This window comes from Bufo bufo, chromosome 4, assembly GCF_905171765.1.
Source record: "Bufo bufo chromosome 4, aBufBuf1.1, whole genome shotgun sequence".
Classification (NCBI taxonomy): domain Eukaryota; kingdom Metazoa; phylum Chordata; class Amphibia; order Anura; family Bufonidae; genus Bufo; species Bufo bufo.
In genome coordinates, this window is record NC_053392.1 from 28256968 (window position 1) to 28271839 (window position 14872).

The window sequence follows — 14872 nt, forward strand, 5'->3', positions numbered from 1 at the left end:
TGTGAAGTGAGCCTGCGTTGTTTCCAGGTCGGGCTGTTGAAGCCGTTCATGCTGCAGTTGTCCCTCACCCCCCTCATATGTATTTTTGAAGAGACACTGACGTCATGCAACAGGGTGCGATGAATATGGAGGAAGAAAAGCTAACGCATCTTGCTGACGCCATGGATTTCTGGGCAAGCAGACAGGGACAGTGGCCCAAACTGGTATACCACGCTTTCCTCTTTCTTGCCCAGCCTCCAGTATCATCTCGGAGAGGGTTTTCAGTGCCATGGGAGGCAGGCATGGTGACACCTAAATGGACCAAGTTGTCCTCCATCAGTCCCCAAAACATAGCTTTTGTCAAATGGAACCAAGCCTGGATTTGAGAGGATTTTCACACTCATCCGGTTTAGGCCTCTTTCACACTACCGTTTTTTTTTTCGGTTTTGCGGTCCGTTTTTTGCGTTCCGTATACAGTCCGTATACGGAACCATTCATTTCAATGGTTCAGCAAAAAAACGGAATGTGTTCCGTATGCATTCCGTTTCCGTTTTTCCGTTCTGTTGAAAGATCGAACATGTCCTATATTTGGCCGCAAATCACGTTCCGTGGCTCCATTAAAGTCAATGGGTCCGCAAAAAAAAGGAACACATACGGAAATGCATCCGTATGTCTTCCGTATCCGTTCCGTTTTTTCTGAACCACCTATTGAAAATGTTATGCCCAGCCCAATTTTTTCTATGTAATTACTGTATACTGTATATGCCATACGGAAAAACGGAACGGAAAAACTGAACCAAAACGGAAACACAACGGAAACAAAAAAACGGATCCGTGAAAAACGGAACGCAAAACACTGAAATCGACATACTGTAGTGTGAAAGAGGCCTTAGGCTGATCTGGCTGTGCTGATGGGGCCCCATCTTGCCACTGTTGCTACTTGCCTGTCTGCTTGCCATCCTGCCTCCATCAGACCGTTGCTGCCATCATGCCACTGCTGCAGACCATCATGTTCTATATGGCTGCTGCTGCCTCCATCATGCCAATGCTGCCATCATGCCAGTTCTGCAACCTGCCATCCATCATGTTCTGCATGGCTGCTGCTGACTCCATTATGCCACTGCGGCCTTCATGCCACTGCTGCTGCCTTAGCCTGTCATCATCTTCTATAAGGCTGCTGCGGTCTCAATCATGCTGCTGCCTGCCTGCATTATGCCACTGCTGCTGCCTTAGCCTGTCATCATCTTCTATAAGGCTGCTGCGGTCTCAATCATGCTGCTGCCTGCCTGCCAACATGTACAATATGGCTTCTGCTGCCACCGCCTCAGCTGCTAATGCTCCACTCTGCTAAACCCCTACTTCCACCACTATTAATGCAAAGTATCAGCCACTAATACCAGTATGAACACTATTACCACTACCACCACTACTACTACTACTATCGATAGACATCCAATCTACTGCTTTGTATGTCCCATGCTATGCTGCTTCTGCTGTCGCTATCATTGAGGCCACGTGTCTCTATTACCCTACCCTTTCCACATCCACACTGTACTGCTGCTGCTCACAATTAAAAGGGAGAAAGAATGTTATAGGCTTTTTTAGAATTAGCTATTTTTTCTTCTGACAATCAACACTTGTGAGTGTCGTAGGAACAGGCATTCTGACCCTGTCAAGGTATCATTTTCGGACACTTTTAAAAAAAACTAATTTGGCTCATAATACCATGTGTGTTTAAACATCGGACCCCTATAAGGGACAATTTTTGGAAGCTCTGGAATATGAAAAAGCAGAACACATGTGCCAGCGTTGTGCGTTTTAAAAAAACAGTATGTTAGCAGCGTCAAACATGAGTTTACCCATAACTATGTATGTCAGTGTTACCCAGACTGTACTATTGTTGTCATTGCGTTCCAGAGCTTGGGGGGAGGGGGGAATAAAAAAAATTACAAAAAATAAACTAAAAGAAAATACAAGTTTTCCTAAAGATTCTGAGTCCAAGGAGACTAGAGGGTTTTATATACCAAGTTTAAGGGTAATTGGAGCAACTTTGGTTCAGTCCAAATCGATTTGGGTTCAAATCAATTTTTTTCTAAAATTCGCCGAACCTGACACAAAACAAATGTTGAGTGGTTCACTCATCTCTGCCCTTAGCCCTTAACTGTGTCTCCGCTGCACACATAAAGCCATGCACTACTTCTCCTGTAACTTGGATCCTAAATTCTTCACCTGTCATCAATATCCGGTTCTTCTATATTTCTCACCTTCATTGATCTGTTGCTATTTCTCTTTTTAGCTCAATCAGTATATAAAGAGAGTTCATTATACAACTTCAGGTGGAGATTCGATTCATGATAAAGGACACTTTCCGGCTAGATTTGATCTGGTGAACTATCATGTATATACTGACCGTACTGTGGGAAAACAAACAGTTGGACAATTTAATGAAGGCAGTGGTTATCTGCAAATTGTTATAAATGACAACTCAATTTTTTGGAATCCCCGATTTCGCCAGGTAAATTTCACATAGAAAATGTTCTTTGTCTTCAAGAATTGTTCTGAAAGTGAACATTTAAAGTTAGCTTTGTCCTCATATGCCTCAAAAGCAAATCCTGTATGACACTTTTTACTTCAGACACCGCACTCTGCCTGTAGTGAGAGTTGTCTTCCCGGATACAGAAAAGTCCCACTGGAAGGAAAACAGAAATGCTGCTACTACTGTGCCCCTTGTGCAGAAGGAGAGATCTCCAACCAGACTGGTGAGGGATGGACTTTTGTTTGGCTTGTCTTCTGCTAGAGGTCTAGAATTGTGCACTGAGATTTACAGGGCTGATGTACACTCACCTAAAGAATTATTAGGAACACCTGTTCTATTTCTCATTAATGCAATTATCTAGTCACCCAATCACATGGCAGTTGCTTCAATGCATTTAGGGTGTGGTCCTGGTCAAGACAATCTCCTGAACTCCAAACTGAATGTCCGAATGGGAAAGAAAGGTGATTTAAGCAATTTTGAGCGTGGCATGGTTGTTGGTGCCAGACGGGCCGGTCTGAGTATTTCACAATCTGCTCAGTTACTGGGATTTTCACGCACAACCATTTCTAGGGTTTACAAAGAATGGTGTGAAAATGGAAAAACATCCAGTATGCGGCAGTCCTGTGGGCAAAAATGCCTTGTGGATGCTAGAGGTCAGAGGAGAATGGGCCGACTGATTCAAGCTGATAGAAGAGCAACGTTGACTGAAATAACCACTCGTTACAACCGAGGTATGCAGCAAAGCATTTGTGAAGCCACAACACGAACAACCTTGAGGCGGATGGGCTACAACAGAAGAAGACCCCACCGGGTACCACTCATCTCCACTACAAATAGGAAAAAGAGGCTACAATTTGCACGAGCTCACCAAAATTGGACTGTTGAAGACTGGAAAAATGTTGCCTGGTCTGATGAGTCTTGATTTCTGTTGAAATGGTAGAGTCTGAATTTGGCGTAAACAGAATGAGAACATGTATCCATCCTCTGAAGGCTACTTCCAGCAGGATAATGCACCATGTCACAAAGCTTGAATCATTTCAAATTGGTTTCTTGAACATGACAATGAGTTCACTGTACTAAAATGGCCCCCACAGTCCCCAGATCTCAACCCACTAAAGCATCTTTGGGATGTGGTGGAACGGGAGCTTCGTGCCCTGGATGTGCATCCCTCAAATCTCCATCAACTGCAAGATGCTATCCTATCAATATGGGCCAACATTTCTAAAGAATGCTATCAGCACCTTGTTGAATCAATGCCACGTAGAATTAAGGCAGTTCTGAAGGCAAAAGGGGGTCCAACACCGTATTAGTATGGGGGCACTAATAATTCTTTAGGTGAGTGTATGGTGAAAAGTTGTATCCACTTACAAAGCTCGTAAGATATAAAAAATGGATGGTATTTTCATTACACCATAAATCACAAAACTGGAGGAAATCATTGTATACATTTCCCCCTTAATGTTTAACAAGCTCTTGAAAATTGCAAACTTGTGTCAGGTAATATCAGTAGAAGAGAATATTCAGTATGGAAGGTCCAGCTTTTAGAAAGGTTTTCACCACTGGCATCTGAGTTAGGTGGCAAGGGTGGTCGTAAACAAAGATGGGGATTTACCTTTTGTTAGGAGTGAAAAGGAATAATATATAGTATAAAGGTAAGGTAGAGATACGTAGGTGTACTGCTGTCTCAACTCCAATAGCGGAAAGCAGTGGCAAAATTATTTCTTGTAATGTTGATGATTATGGCTTATAGCTAATGAAAACCCAAACATATCTCAGAAAATGAGAATATTATATTAGACCAATGCAAAAAATTATTTTTAATACAGAAATGTTGGCCTACTAAAATCTCTGTCCAGTTTATGCACTCAATACTTGTTCAGGCTCCTTTTGCATGAGATACTGCATCAATGCAGCGTGGCATGGAGGTGATCAGCTTGTGGCACTGCTGAGGTGTTATGGAAGCCCAGGTTGCTAAGATAGCGGCCTTCAGCTCATCTGCATCTAGTGTCTCTCATCTTCTTCTTGACAATACCCCATAAATTCTCTATGGGGTTTAGGTCAGGCAAGTTTGCTGACCAATCACAGTCATTCACACCAGGTATTTGTAATTTTGGCAGTGTGGGCAGGTATCAAGTCCTGAAATGAAATTAGCATCTCCATAATGTAGAAGGAAGAATGAAGTGCTCTTAAATTCTTTAATGGCCATTTCTTGACAATCCTTTTAAGGCTGCAGTAATCCCTGTCATAGAGGGCTCCTTGGCCCCCTCCTCTGCTCTGTATTTTTCCATTGCCCATACAGCCACCACTGTGGCTACAGGTCCCACTACTACTATCACCATCAACACTGCTATGCATGGGGTCCCCGGCTCTTCCTGAACCTCCTCATGGCAGTCCAAACGCTGACTGCTATCACACAACTCATCACCAGTGAGACTCTTGACTGTTTAACATAGTGTATGGGGGGGGGGGGGGGGGGGTTGTTGCCTCTTAGGGAAAACAAAGGCACCCCACTAGGAGGGGGCAGTGAAGACAGAGATGATAGAAAGGCTTCTTTGGGGATGGAAGGAGGTGGAGCATGAGAAATCCTGTGAACCCTGGCTCTTAGGCCCAGTGTCAAAGTCTATATTAGGTAGACCTGACCTCCACATAATCTTTTCATCATTTCATCCTCTTTGTCCTTATTAATAACATCCTTTCAATATTCAGGAAGAACTGTTACCTACTACTACTAACACTACTACTACTAGCTGGATGGCTCATGCTGCTAGAGCTGCTACTACTCATATTCTGACTGTGAGAACAAGACATAAGTCTTTAATTTTGCACTCTTCCGTTTTCCAGACATTTTGTTATGAGGCCTAAATGAAAAGTCATGGGCTTGGAATCCACATATTATTAAAGGGCATTAGCAATATTGCAAATGTTTTTTCTGTAATTTAACCACTTCCCATCTGGGCCATTTGCCCCCTTCCTGACCAGGCCAAATTTTGCAAAACTGACATATCTCACTTTATGTGGTAATAACTTTGGAACGCCTTTATTTTTTTCAAGTCATTCAGAGATTGTTTTCTCGTGACACATTGTACTTCATGATAGTCATAAATTTGAGTCAAAATATTTCACCTTTATTTATGAAAAAATCCCAAATTTACCCAAAAATTAGAAAAATTCGCAATTTTCTAAATTTCAATTTCTCTGCTTTTAAAACAGAAAGTGATACCTCATAAAATATTTATTATTTAACATTCCCCATATGTCTACTTTATGTTGGCATCATTTTGGAAATGTCATTTTATTTTTTTAGGATGTTAGAAGGCTTAGAAGTTTAGAAGCAATTCTTCAAATTTTTAAGAAAATTGCCAAAACCCACTTTATAAGGACCAGTTCAGGTCTAAAGTCACTTTGTGGGGCCTACATAGTGGATACCCCCATAAATGACCCCATTGTAGAAACTACACCCCTCAAGGTATTCAAAACCGATTTTACAAACTTTGTTAACCCTTTAGGCGTTCCACAAGAATTAAAGGAAAATGGAAATCAAATTTTTAAATTTCACTTTTTTGGCAGATTTTCCATTTTAATCAATTTTTTTCTTTAACACATCGATGGTTAACAGCCAAACAAAACTCAATATTTATTACCCAGATTCTGCGGTTTACAGAAACACCCCACATGTGGTCGTAAACTGCTGTATGGGCACACGGCAGGGCGCAGAAGGAAAGGAACTCCACATGGTTTTTAGATGCCATGTCCCATTTGAAGCCCCCTGATGCACCCTTACAGTAGAAACTCCCAAGAAGTGACCCCATTTTGGAAACTAGGGGATAAGGTGCCAGTTTTATTGGTACTATTTTTGGGTACATATGATTTTTTGATCATTCATTATAACACTTTATGGGGCAAGGTGACCAAAAAATTGGTTGTTTTAGCACAGTTTCTATTTATTTATTTTTACAGCGTTCACCTGAGGGGTTCAGTCAAGTGACATTTTTATAGAGCAGATTGTTACGGACGTGGCGATACCTAATATGTATACTTTTTCTCATTTATTAAAGTTTTACACAATAATAGCATTTTTGAAACCAAAAAATTATGTTTTAATGTGTCCATGTTCTGAGAGCTATAGTTTTTTTTATTTTTTGAGAGATTTTCTTATGTAGGGGCTCATTTTTTGCGGGATGAGGTGACGGTTTTATTGGTACCATTTTGTGGGACATACGCGTTTTTGATCACTTGGTGTTGCACCTTTTGTGATACAAGGTGACAAAAATTGCTTGTTTTGACACAGTTTTTTTTTTGTTTTTTTTTACGGTGTTCACCCGAGGGGTTAGGTCATGTGATATTTTTATAGAGCTGGTTTTTACGGACGCGGCAATACCTAATATGTATACTTTTTTTTATTTGTTTCACTTTAACACAATAATAGCATTTTTGAAACCAAAAAAATGATGTTTTAGTGTCTCCATGTTCTAAGAGCTATAGTTTTTTTATTTTTTGAGAGATTTTCTTATGTAGGGGCTCTTTATTTGCGGGATGAGGTGACGTTTTATTGGTACCATTTTGTGGGACATACGCGTTTTTGATCACTTGGTGTTGCACCTTTTGTGATGCAAGGTGACAAAAATTGCTTGTTTTGACACAGTTTTTTTTATTTATTTTTTACGGTGTTCACCCGAGGGGTTAGGTCATGTGATATTTTTATAGAGCTGGTTTTTACGGACGCGGCAATACTAAATATGTCTATTTTATTTTATTTTTTCTATTTTCAATTTTTTTTTTTATTCTTTACACTTTTCGTCCCCTATAAGGTCATACAAGACCTCTGGGGGACATTTACTTCACTTTTTATTTTTTTTTACACTGTTGATTTCTCCTGTAACTGGGGCTGACATAGTAGCCCCGGTTACAGGACAAATGCACCCCTAGAGAGGCTGTACAGCAGCAATCCTGCGCTGTACAGCCTCACAGCAGGGCTGATCGAGGTCTCTGAGAGACCTCACACAGCTCCTGCACTCTCCGGTCACGGCGGTCACATGACCGCCGGGCCGGAACAGGAAGCGCACAGCGCTTCCTGCTCTGCAGACACAGCGCTCGGTGAGCGCTGTGTCTGCAGCGATCGTGAAGGCAGGGACACCTGGGCACTGTCCCTGCCTTGTCTTAGGGTTGCCCTGCTGTCACTGACAGCGGGCAACCCGATCAGCAGCTGCACGATTAGCGTGCAGCTGCTATTTCTGACAGGACGTTTTAAAACGTGCTGTCAGAAATAGACGTCCACCCATAGGACGTTTATATCCTATGGGCGGACGTGAGGCGGTTAAAGACAGAGACACCATTAAATGTCCCTTCCTGTCTACAAATACACTGCACACTGTTATTGACAATTTACTTTGAGACTAATGCAGTGTTTGCTATCAAATGTCTTTGAACAAACATTTAATATAACTGGTTCAACAATACAAATTTTTGTATAAATTATGAGTTTATTAATTTTTTAAAGCATTACAATTCTCATTCTTACACATAAATAAAAGAAAAAATCATATGCTAATAAGCATATTAGACAATATTGGAATTACATCATTCCATTCTTGTAACAAATACAAATAAAGTAACATATCAAAGTATACACAGGTATAGATCATTTGTACAAATAATTTGAGAAACAAATTAACTATATCATGAAAGGGATGGATGGAAGGGAGAGAAGGGAGGGAAGGGAAGGTGAACATTAGCAGATCAAAGTGGTTATCCATATTCTGCACAATGAGTAATAAAGTCCCATATATTATAGAAGAATGGCAAAATGCTATAAAATGATAAACTCCTCAATACAGGAACCAGGGTTCTGTTCCAAATGGAACAAAGAATTACAATATCAACTAACAGAGTCTCAGAAACTGTTGGTTATCCAAAACGCCTTTTCCAATTCTCCAGCATACAATTATCGGGAGATGCAATACAAAATCACTGCACGATGGTATAAGACCCCTGTATTACTCCATAGGTACAATCAAGAGATACCTGATACATGCTGGAGATGCGGACAAGGCGTTGGGAACTATGAGCATCTCTGGTTTTCTTGTACAATACAAATTTTTGTACTAATGTCTATGAAGCACATGCTAGTAATGCATTTGCTAACATGGATATAATAATGCTAAGTTTGCATCAAAATGTTTTTGAACTATGCGTTTAATATCATTAGTATAAAAATTGTGTTTTTGCCATAAAATGCTTTTGGTATAGTGCAAGGCTTTTAATAACAGATATAATGCACTGAAAAGAATATGCAGTTGCTTAGCATTTGCTGCAGAATGCCATTGGAGTGCTGTGCTGGCAATACAGTAATTATTTGTAGGAACTTAAGATTAAAAATAAAAGGTGTCTTTGTTTAGATACAGGTGGGTTTTGCCCTGCAGAACTGCTACTCTGAACCTCTGTAGCAGCAAGTAACTGTATTAGGGCTCATTCAGACGACCGTAGTTTTTTGCAATCCGCAAATTGCGGATCCGCAAAACAAGGATACCAGCCGGTGTGCATTCTGCAATTTGCGGTCTGCACATGGCCGGCAATTGTGGACAAGAATAGGACATGCTCTATCTTTTTTGCGGGGCTGCGGAATAACACAACAGCACACAGTGTGCTGTCCGCATCTTTTGCGGCCCCATTGAAATGAATGGGTCCGCACCCATTCCGCAAAATTGCGGAACGGATGCAGGCTCATTAATATGGTCGTCTGAATGAGCCCTTAAGCAGAGTGTGACCAGTCCCTCACTTCCTCAAAGCTTTACCTGATCAAATTCCCTAAAATCTACACAATTATATCTCTCCCTATAGTGTTTCTCACTACATTAGTGGCTTGTGTCTATATAATAGGTTTTTTTGTCAGACGTTGCCAGACACACTGGCCCAGATTCAAGAAGCACTTGCGCGGGAACAAGTGTGATTTGCGCCGCGCAAGTACTGATTTGCTCCTATGCAAATTTGCGGCTGATTCTGTAAACCAGTTAAGCCTGAAATGCGGCCATTTCCCCGCGCACGCAGCCTAGCTGTTCCTGCGCAATTTCCGTGCAATTTTGCGCGGGGTGTAAGTTGCGCCTTCATGGAATTCCCTCAGCGAATATGCAAATTAGGTACTGCCGATGATTCAGAAACATGCGCGTGTGATGCGCATCTTGCGCTGGAAGCGTGTAAGCTTTTTTCCCTGGGCAAACTTGCTCCTGTTAAAAGCAGGGGCAAGTTAGCAAAAGATGGCCAAATGTCATCTGAAGGAGCGCGCAACTTCAGCAGCACCTAGACAGACGATCTGAACAAGCAGAGCACCCACATTTTCGGGACCTCACATCTGTGCACCAACATGCCAGGGGCAGCTATGGTTCTTGATATTCTATTGACTGAGCCGACTCGTAGGAGGGCACGGGAGAGGATTTACAGAGGGCGCTACAACCTTTTTCAGATGACTGATACTGAGGTGTATCGCATGTTTCGCTTTAGCCCTGAAGTCATCCTTGAGTTGGTAACAATCCTGCAGGATGACATCAGCAGCCCGACCCATCGGGGACAGGCAGTGCAGCCACTGGTGAAGGTAGTGGCAACCCTTCATTTTTTGGCAACTGGCTCATTTCAGCGCACAGGTGGAGTGGTGGCGGGGATGTCCCAATCCAGCATGAGCAGGTGTGTGCACCAAGTGATCCCTGCAATACTCAGACGAATGGGCACACAATTTATCAAACCAACCACGGCTGACGTGCGGCAGAAGGCAATCAGTGATTTTTATTTATTAGCCAGATTTCCACGCACTGTGGGTGCAATAGATTGTACCCATGTGGCCCCACGCCCCCCCCCCCCCCCCCCGGCACCTCGAGCATATCTACTGCAACAGGAAACATTGGCATTCGATAAATGTGCAGATGATTGTGGATGCACATGGCCTCATATGGCATGTCCGTGCCAAACACCCAGGGTCAAGCCATGACAGTTTTATTTACCGACACAGCCCCATCCCAACCGAGTTTGACCAGAACATGTATGGAGACAGCTGGCTGATTGGTGAGTGACATGGGTGTCAGGTATGACTGCCCCCCCCCCCATGATGCACACATCACAAGGGGCACATGCACGACTAACATCCTCCTGTCTTTTCCCTTCCAGGTGACTCTGCCTATGCCCTGGGACCTCACATGATGACCCCATTTCGTAACCCTCAAACACCAGGAGAGGAAAGATATAACGAAGCCCATGCACGTACCCGTGCGGTGGTGGAGCGCACATTTGGCATCCTTAAATCTCGATTCAGATGTCTGGATAAATCAGGGGGGACCCTATTGTATTCACCCAACTTTGTATGCCAAATCGTAGGGGCATGTAGTATTCTCCACAATTTAGCTCAAAGAAGGGGCATGCACATTGAGCTACGCAATGACCTTACCCCCGAACCACGCAACCCCCCCCCCCCAAGAAACACTACCGCATCTTCTGAGGGAAGAGCAATCCGGAATGGTCTTGTGGAACGTCTCTTTGCACATTAAACACACCCTGATCTTGTCACAAGTATAATGCATGTATGTACACCACTGTAGTCCCTAGCACACACACGACACATGCACCCCCAATTGGATTAGACCCAACAATACCCCATGGTATTAGGGAGCAGCAACGCCGCGTCAAGGCTCCAATTATGTTGCTGTCCATTCATACACCTTTCACATGGCAGAGGGTGACACCCCTTTTCCAGCAGGAGTGCCACCCCCCCCCCCCCATTCACACACCAGTCACACTGTAGTATACACTCCTCACCGTGTGTAGGGACTACAAATAAATATAAAAACTCATATCCTGAGCATTTTAAAAAAAAAAATTCTCATACCCTGAGCATATAGAAAAATAAAAAATAAATCATATTGTGTTGAGCAAAAAAATGTAGACATAAAATTATTTTTTGGTTTTTTTCTTTGAGCCAAGGGTGCCCCGACTCTGGCTCCTCAATCTCCGTGGTGCGGAGGAGGCATGGGGTGGGGATGGAGGGGTGGGGGGAGGAGGGGGGGGAGGAGCATCAACCCCTACTTCCACACTCCTTGCAGGTGGTGGCTGCATGCCCTCCATGGCGTTGGCCAGGCGGGCAAGGATGGTGTTGGTCTGGGCCAACATCTGCATTTGGCGGGTGGTGGTATCCCGCTGATGCCGGCGGGTAACTCTCGCCTCCTCCTGCACTGCAGTGGTGTTGGCCTGCACCGCAGCTGTCATCCTGCTTAACAAAGCTGGTGTGGTCTCCAGAGCCACCAAGCAGGTGACTATGGCCTTAGAGTTGCCACTAATTTCCCCCAGGCTCTGTGCCACATGTTTGTCCCGGTCCTCATGCAGGGTGAGGGCATGCTGCATAGAGGTGGGGGTGGATGCCATGCTGTCCGCCAGACGACGCACCTCTCCCACCATGGCCCCTATATGGCGGGTCTGCAGGGCCTGCTCCTCCAGCAGACCGTCACGGAGGCTGGAGGATATATGCCTCGTTTTGGACAGAGCCTTCCTGGGAGGAGAGGCTCGGCCACGGACAGTGGGAGAAGGGGAGGGGTCCACAAGGGAGGGGCTTGCCCTGGAGGGGCTTGCCCTGGAGGGGGATGACGTGCTAGGCGGGGGGGTGGTGGGTTGCACAGGGATGGTGGTATCCTCCTGGAGGGAGCCAGAGTCCTCCTGGATGAGGAAAAAGGAATCCTCCTCCAATACCACTTGCTCCTCCATACTTGGCCCCGGTATGATCTCCTCCTGGACCAGCATAGCCAGAATGTCCATGGGGCCTGACTGGACCCCTGGCTCTGGTCTGGATGGGCTGGGTCGAGCCGCAGCCGAAGACGGCCCAGCTTCTTCTTCCTCATCACCACCTGTGGATGACACCAAAACGACATATTTTGCTGGTGCAACACACTTCTCATATGTTCACTTGTACCCCCTCCCATGATGCACAGCAGATATGAAAGAAAAATAACTTACCAGTCCCCAAGTTCCCAACAGTGGAGTCGTACCCTTCAAGTCCCTCCACCTGCTCCTGCACGAACGTTTGTGCAATAAGCTGCTCCTCCTGATTGAGCCGGATCATACATCGCGGACCACCTCCCGTGCCACCGGTATGCTTCCTGATAAGAGCCAGTTTTTCACGGACCCTGCGCCTCATATCATTTAATTTCTTCTGGATGTCATCCCAGGTACGCACTTCATTACCCAGGGCATTGATGTCCAGGGCAATGGCTTCATATATAGCCCTCCTTTGGGCAATGGTGGTGTTTGCCCGCTGGGCACCATATAGGACTTCCTTATGCTGCTGGAGTGCAGCAATCAGGATGTCCATCTCTGCAGCCACAAAGTTGGGCTTCCTTTTTTTGGTCCCTTTGGGAGGTGCCATGTCTTGCAAAAGGGCTGAATTTCCTTGCTCAGGGGGGGTAGGAAAAAGCAGGATGAAATTCAGCAAAGAACATGCGCAAGTCTGCTCCTATTTATTTGCTCAGTGCAAGCAGCTGAGCAGGATTTGCCCTGAAATTATGCTAGCAAACCTCTGCTGAGCCGAAAATTCCTCATTTACATAGGGGCACACCCACTTTGACTTGCACGGCCTTGCGCCCTCAGCTTTGCCTTAAACAGGAGCAAATTAAATGAACAAACGATTCCTGAATCAGGTGGCAATTTGGCAAAATTGCTCCAGCGCAGAGAAATTCAGCTGAGCGGCTCAGGTGTAAGTAATGGGCAAATCTACCTGAATCTGGGCCACTGTTTCTAGGTAGAAAACTGAACAAAAATGGCTATTCTTCTGTCTCAGAATCAGAAGCTGCCTTACCACTGTCGCCTGATTGGCTAATCCAGGCTGTCTGTCAGTCAATCAGGGCATGCCCACTTCTTCCTAGTGTCAGGTGATCCTCCATCTTTATCCTCCCTCGTGTTTTTTTACAAGAATATTAGCAGTAAAATGGCACTGGTTGCTGTTTTTACACAGTTTGTTTAAAACTAATAGCAAAAGCTTAACCCCTTCCTGACATATGACGTAATAGTACGTTATGGCGGCAAGTGACTTGCGGCATTTTGCCGAAGTATTAGGTCATGGTGATTGGGAGGGCACCGAAGCGGTGAGTGCCCGATCACTGCAGGGGCCTGGCAGTCCCTGATAGCCGGGCCCCTGCTGTATCCGCCGGCATTGCTGTAAAAGTCGATGACGGCGGATTAACCCCTTCTATGCCACGGTCAGCACTGACCGTGGCATAGAAGGGGTTTGCAGCGGGTAAGGGAGCCCATCGGGGTGACAAGGCAGCCCGATGCCATGCAAAGGCTGCCAAATGCCTTGCACGGCATCGGGACCTGCCTTCTATATGGGGCGAGGCGCTCCAGCCCCAGGCCGCGTCTCCTAGGCAACCTGTTAGTGTATTACTCTTTGTAATACACTAACAGGCAATGCATTACAATACAGCTGTATTGTAATGCATTGCAGAGGTGATCAGATCCTCAAAAGTTGAAGTCCCAGAGTGGGACAGAAATTATGTTAGAAAAAAAAGCAAAAAAAGGTAAAAAAAAAAAAAGTTTCAAGTAAACAAATGAAAAAACGCCCCTTTCCCCTGATTTTCTAATAAAAAATAGAAAAAAAAGGTCGTAACGACCGGCTCAATAAATATATCACATGATCTATCCCGTTCCCATAAACACCATACACATGGTACAAAAAAGTTGCAGTCTACTTGGTGCAAGTTGCCTTGTACAACTCTTTTGTGCGTCCCGGAGCGCTGGCAACACAGGGACATTCCTTCAGTTCTATGAGGCAGTCCTCAAGGACCTGATTTTCTCTGACCGGGAAAGAGCAGGCCGGAGTAACTCGGGAACTAGAGGCGCCTGGATCGTCCCTGGCCAACACTTTCCAGGTGTGGTCCCCCATACTGGAAAGAGGGACGGACCCAAAAAAGGTGCACAGGAGGGGGATACGGAAGGACACCACTACTCAATGTGACACGTGCCCCGATCATCCGGGCCTCTGCATTAGGCCTCATGCACACGACCGTTTTTTTTTAAGGTCCGCAAAAATGGGGTCCGTAAGTCCGTGATCCGTGACCGTTTTTTCATCCGTGGGTCTTCCTTGATTTTTGGAGGATCCACGGACATGAAAAAAAAGTCGTTTTGGTGTCCGCCTGGCCGTGCGGAGCCAAACGGATCCGTCCTGAATTACAATGCAAGTCAATGGGGACGGATCCGTTTGACGTTGACACAATATTGTGCAATTTCAAACGGATCCGTCCCCATTGACTTTCAGTGTAAAGTCAGGAGTTAATATACCATAGGATCGGAGTTTTCTCCAATCCGATGGTATATTTTAACTTGAAGCGTCCCCAT

At 44.7% G+C, this 14872-nt stretch overlaps 1 protein-coding gene across 1 annotated transcript in view; it reads left to right on the forward strand.

Annotated features, from left to right (window-relative positions):
- LOC120998925 (vomeronasal type-2 receptor 26-like) overlaps positions 1–14872 on the forward strand; it is an 87798-nt gene that overhangs the window by 38656 nt on the left and 34270 nt on the right. The window contains exons 3-4 of the mRNA XM_040429804.1: positions 2276–2494; positions 2615–2738. Of these exons, the coding sequence (XP_040285738.1) occupies positions 2276–2494; positions 2615–2738 (343 nt within the window). The remainder of the gene's footprint in view (positions 1–2275; positions 2495–2614; positions 2739–14872) is intronic.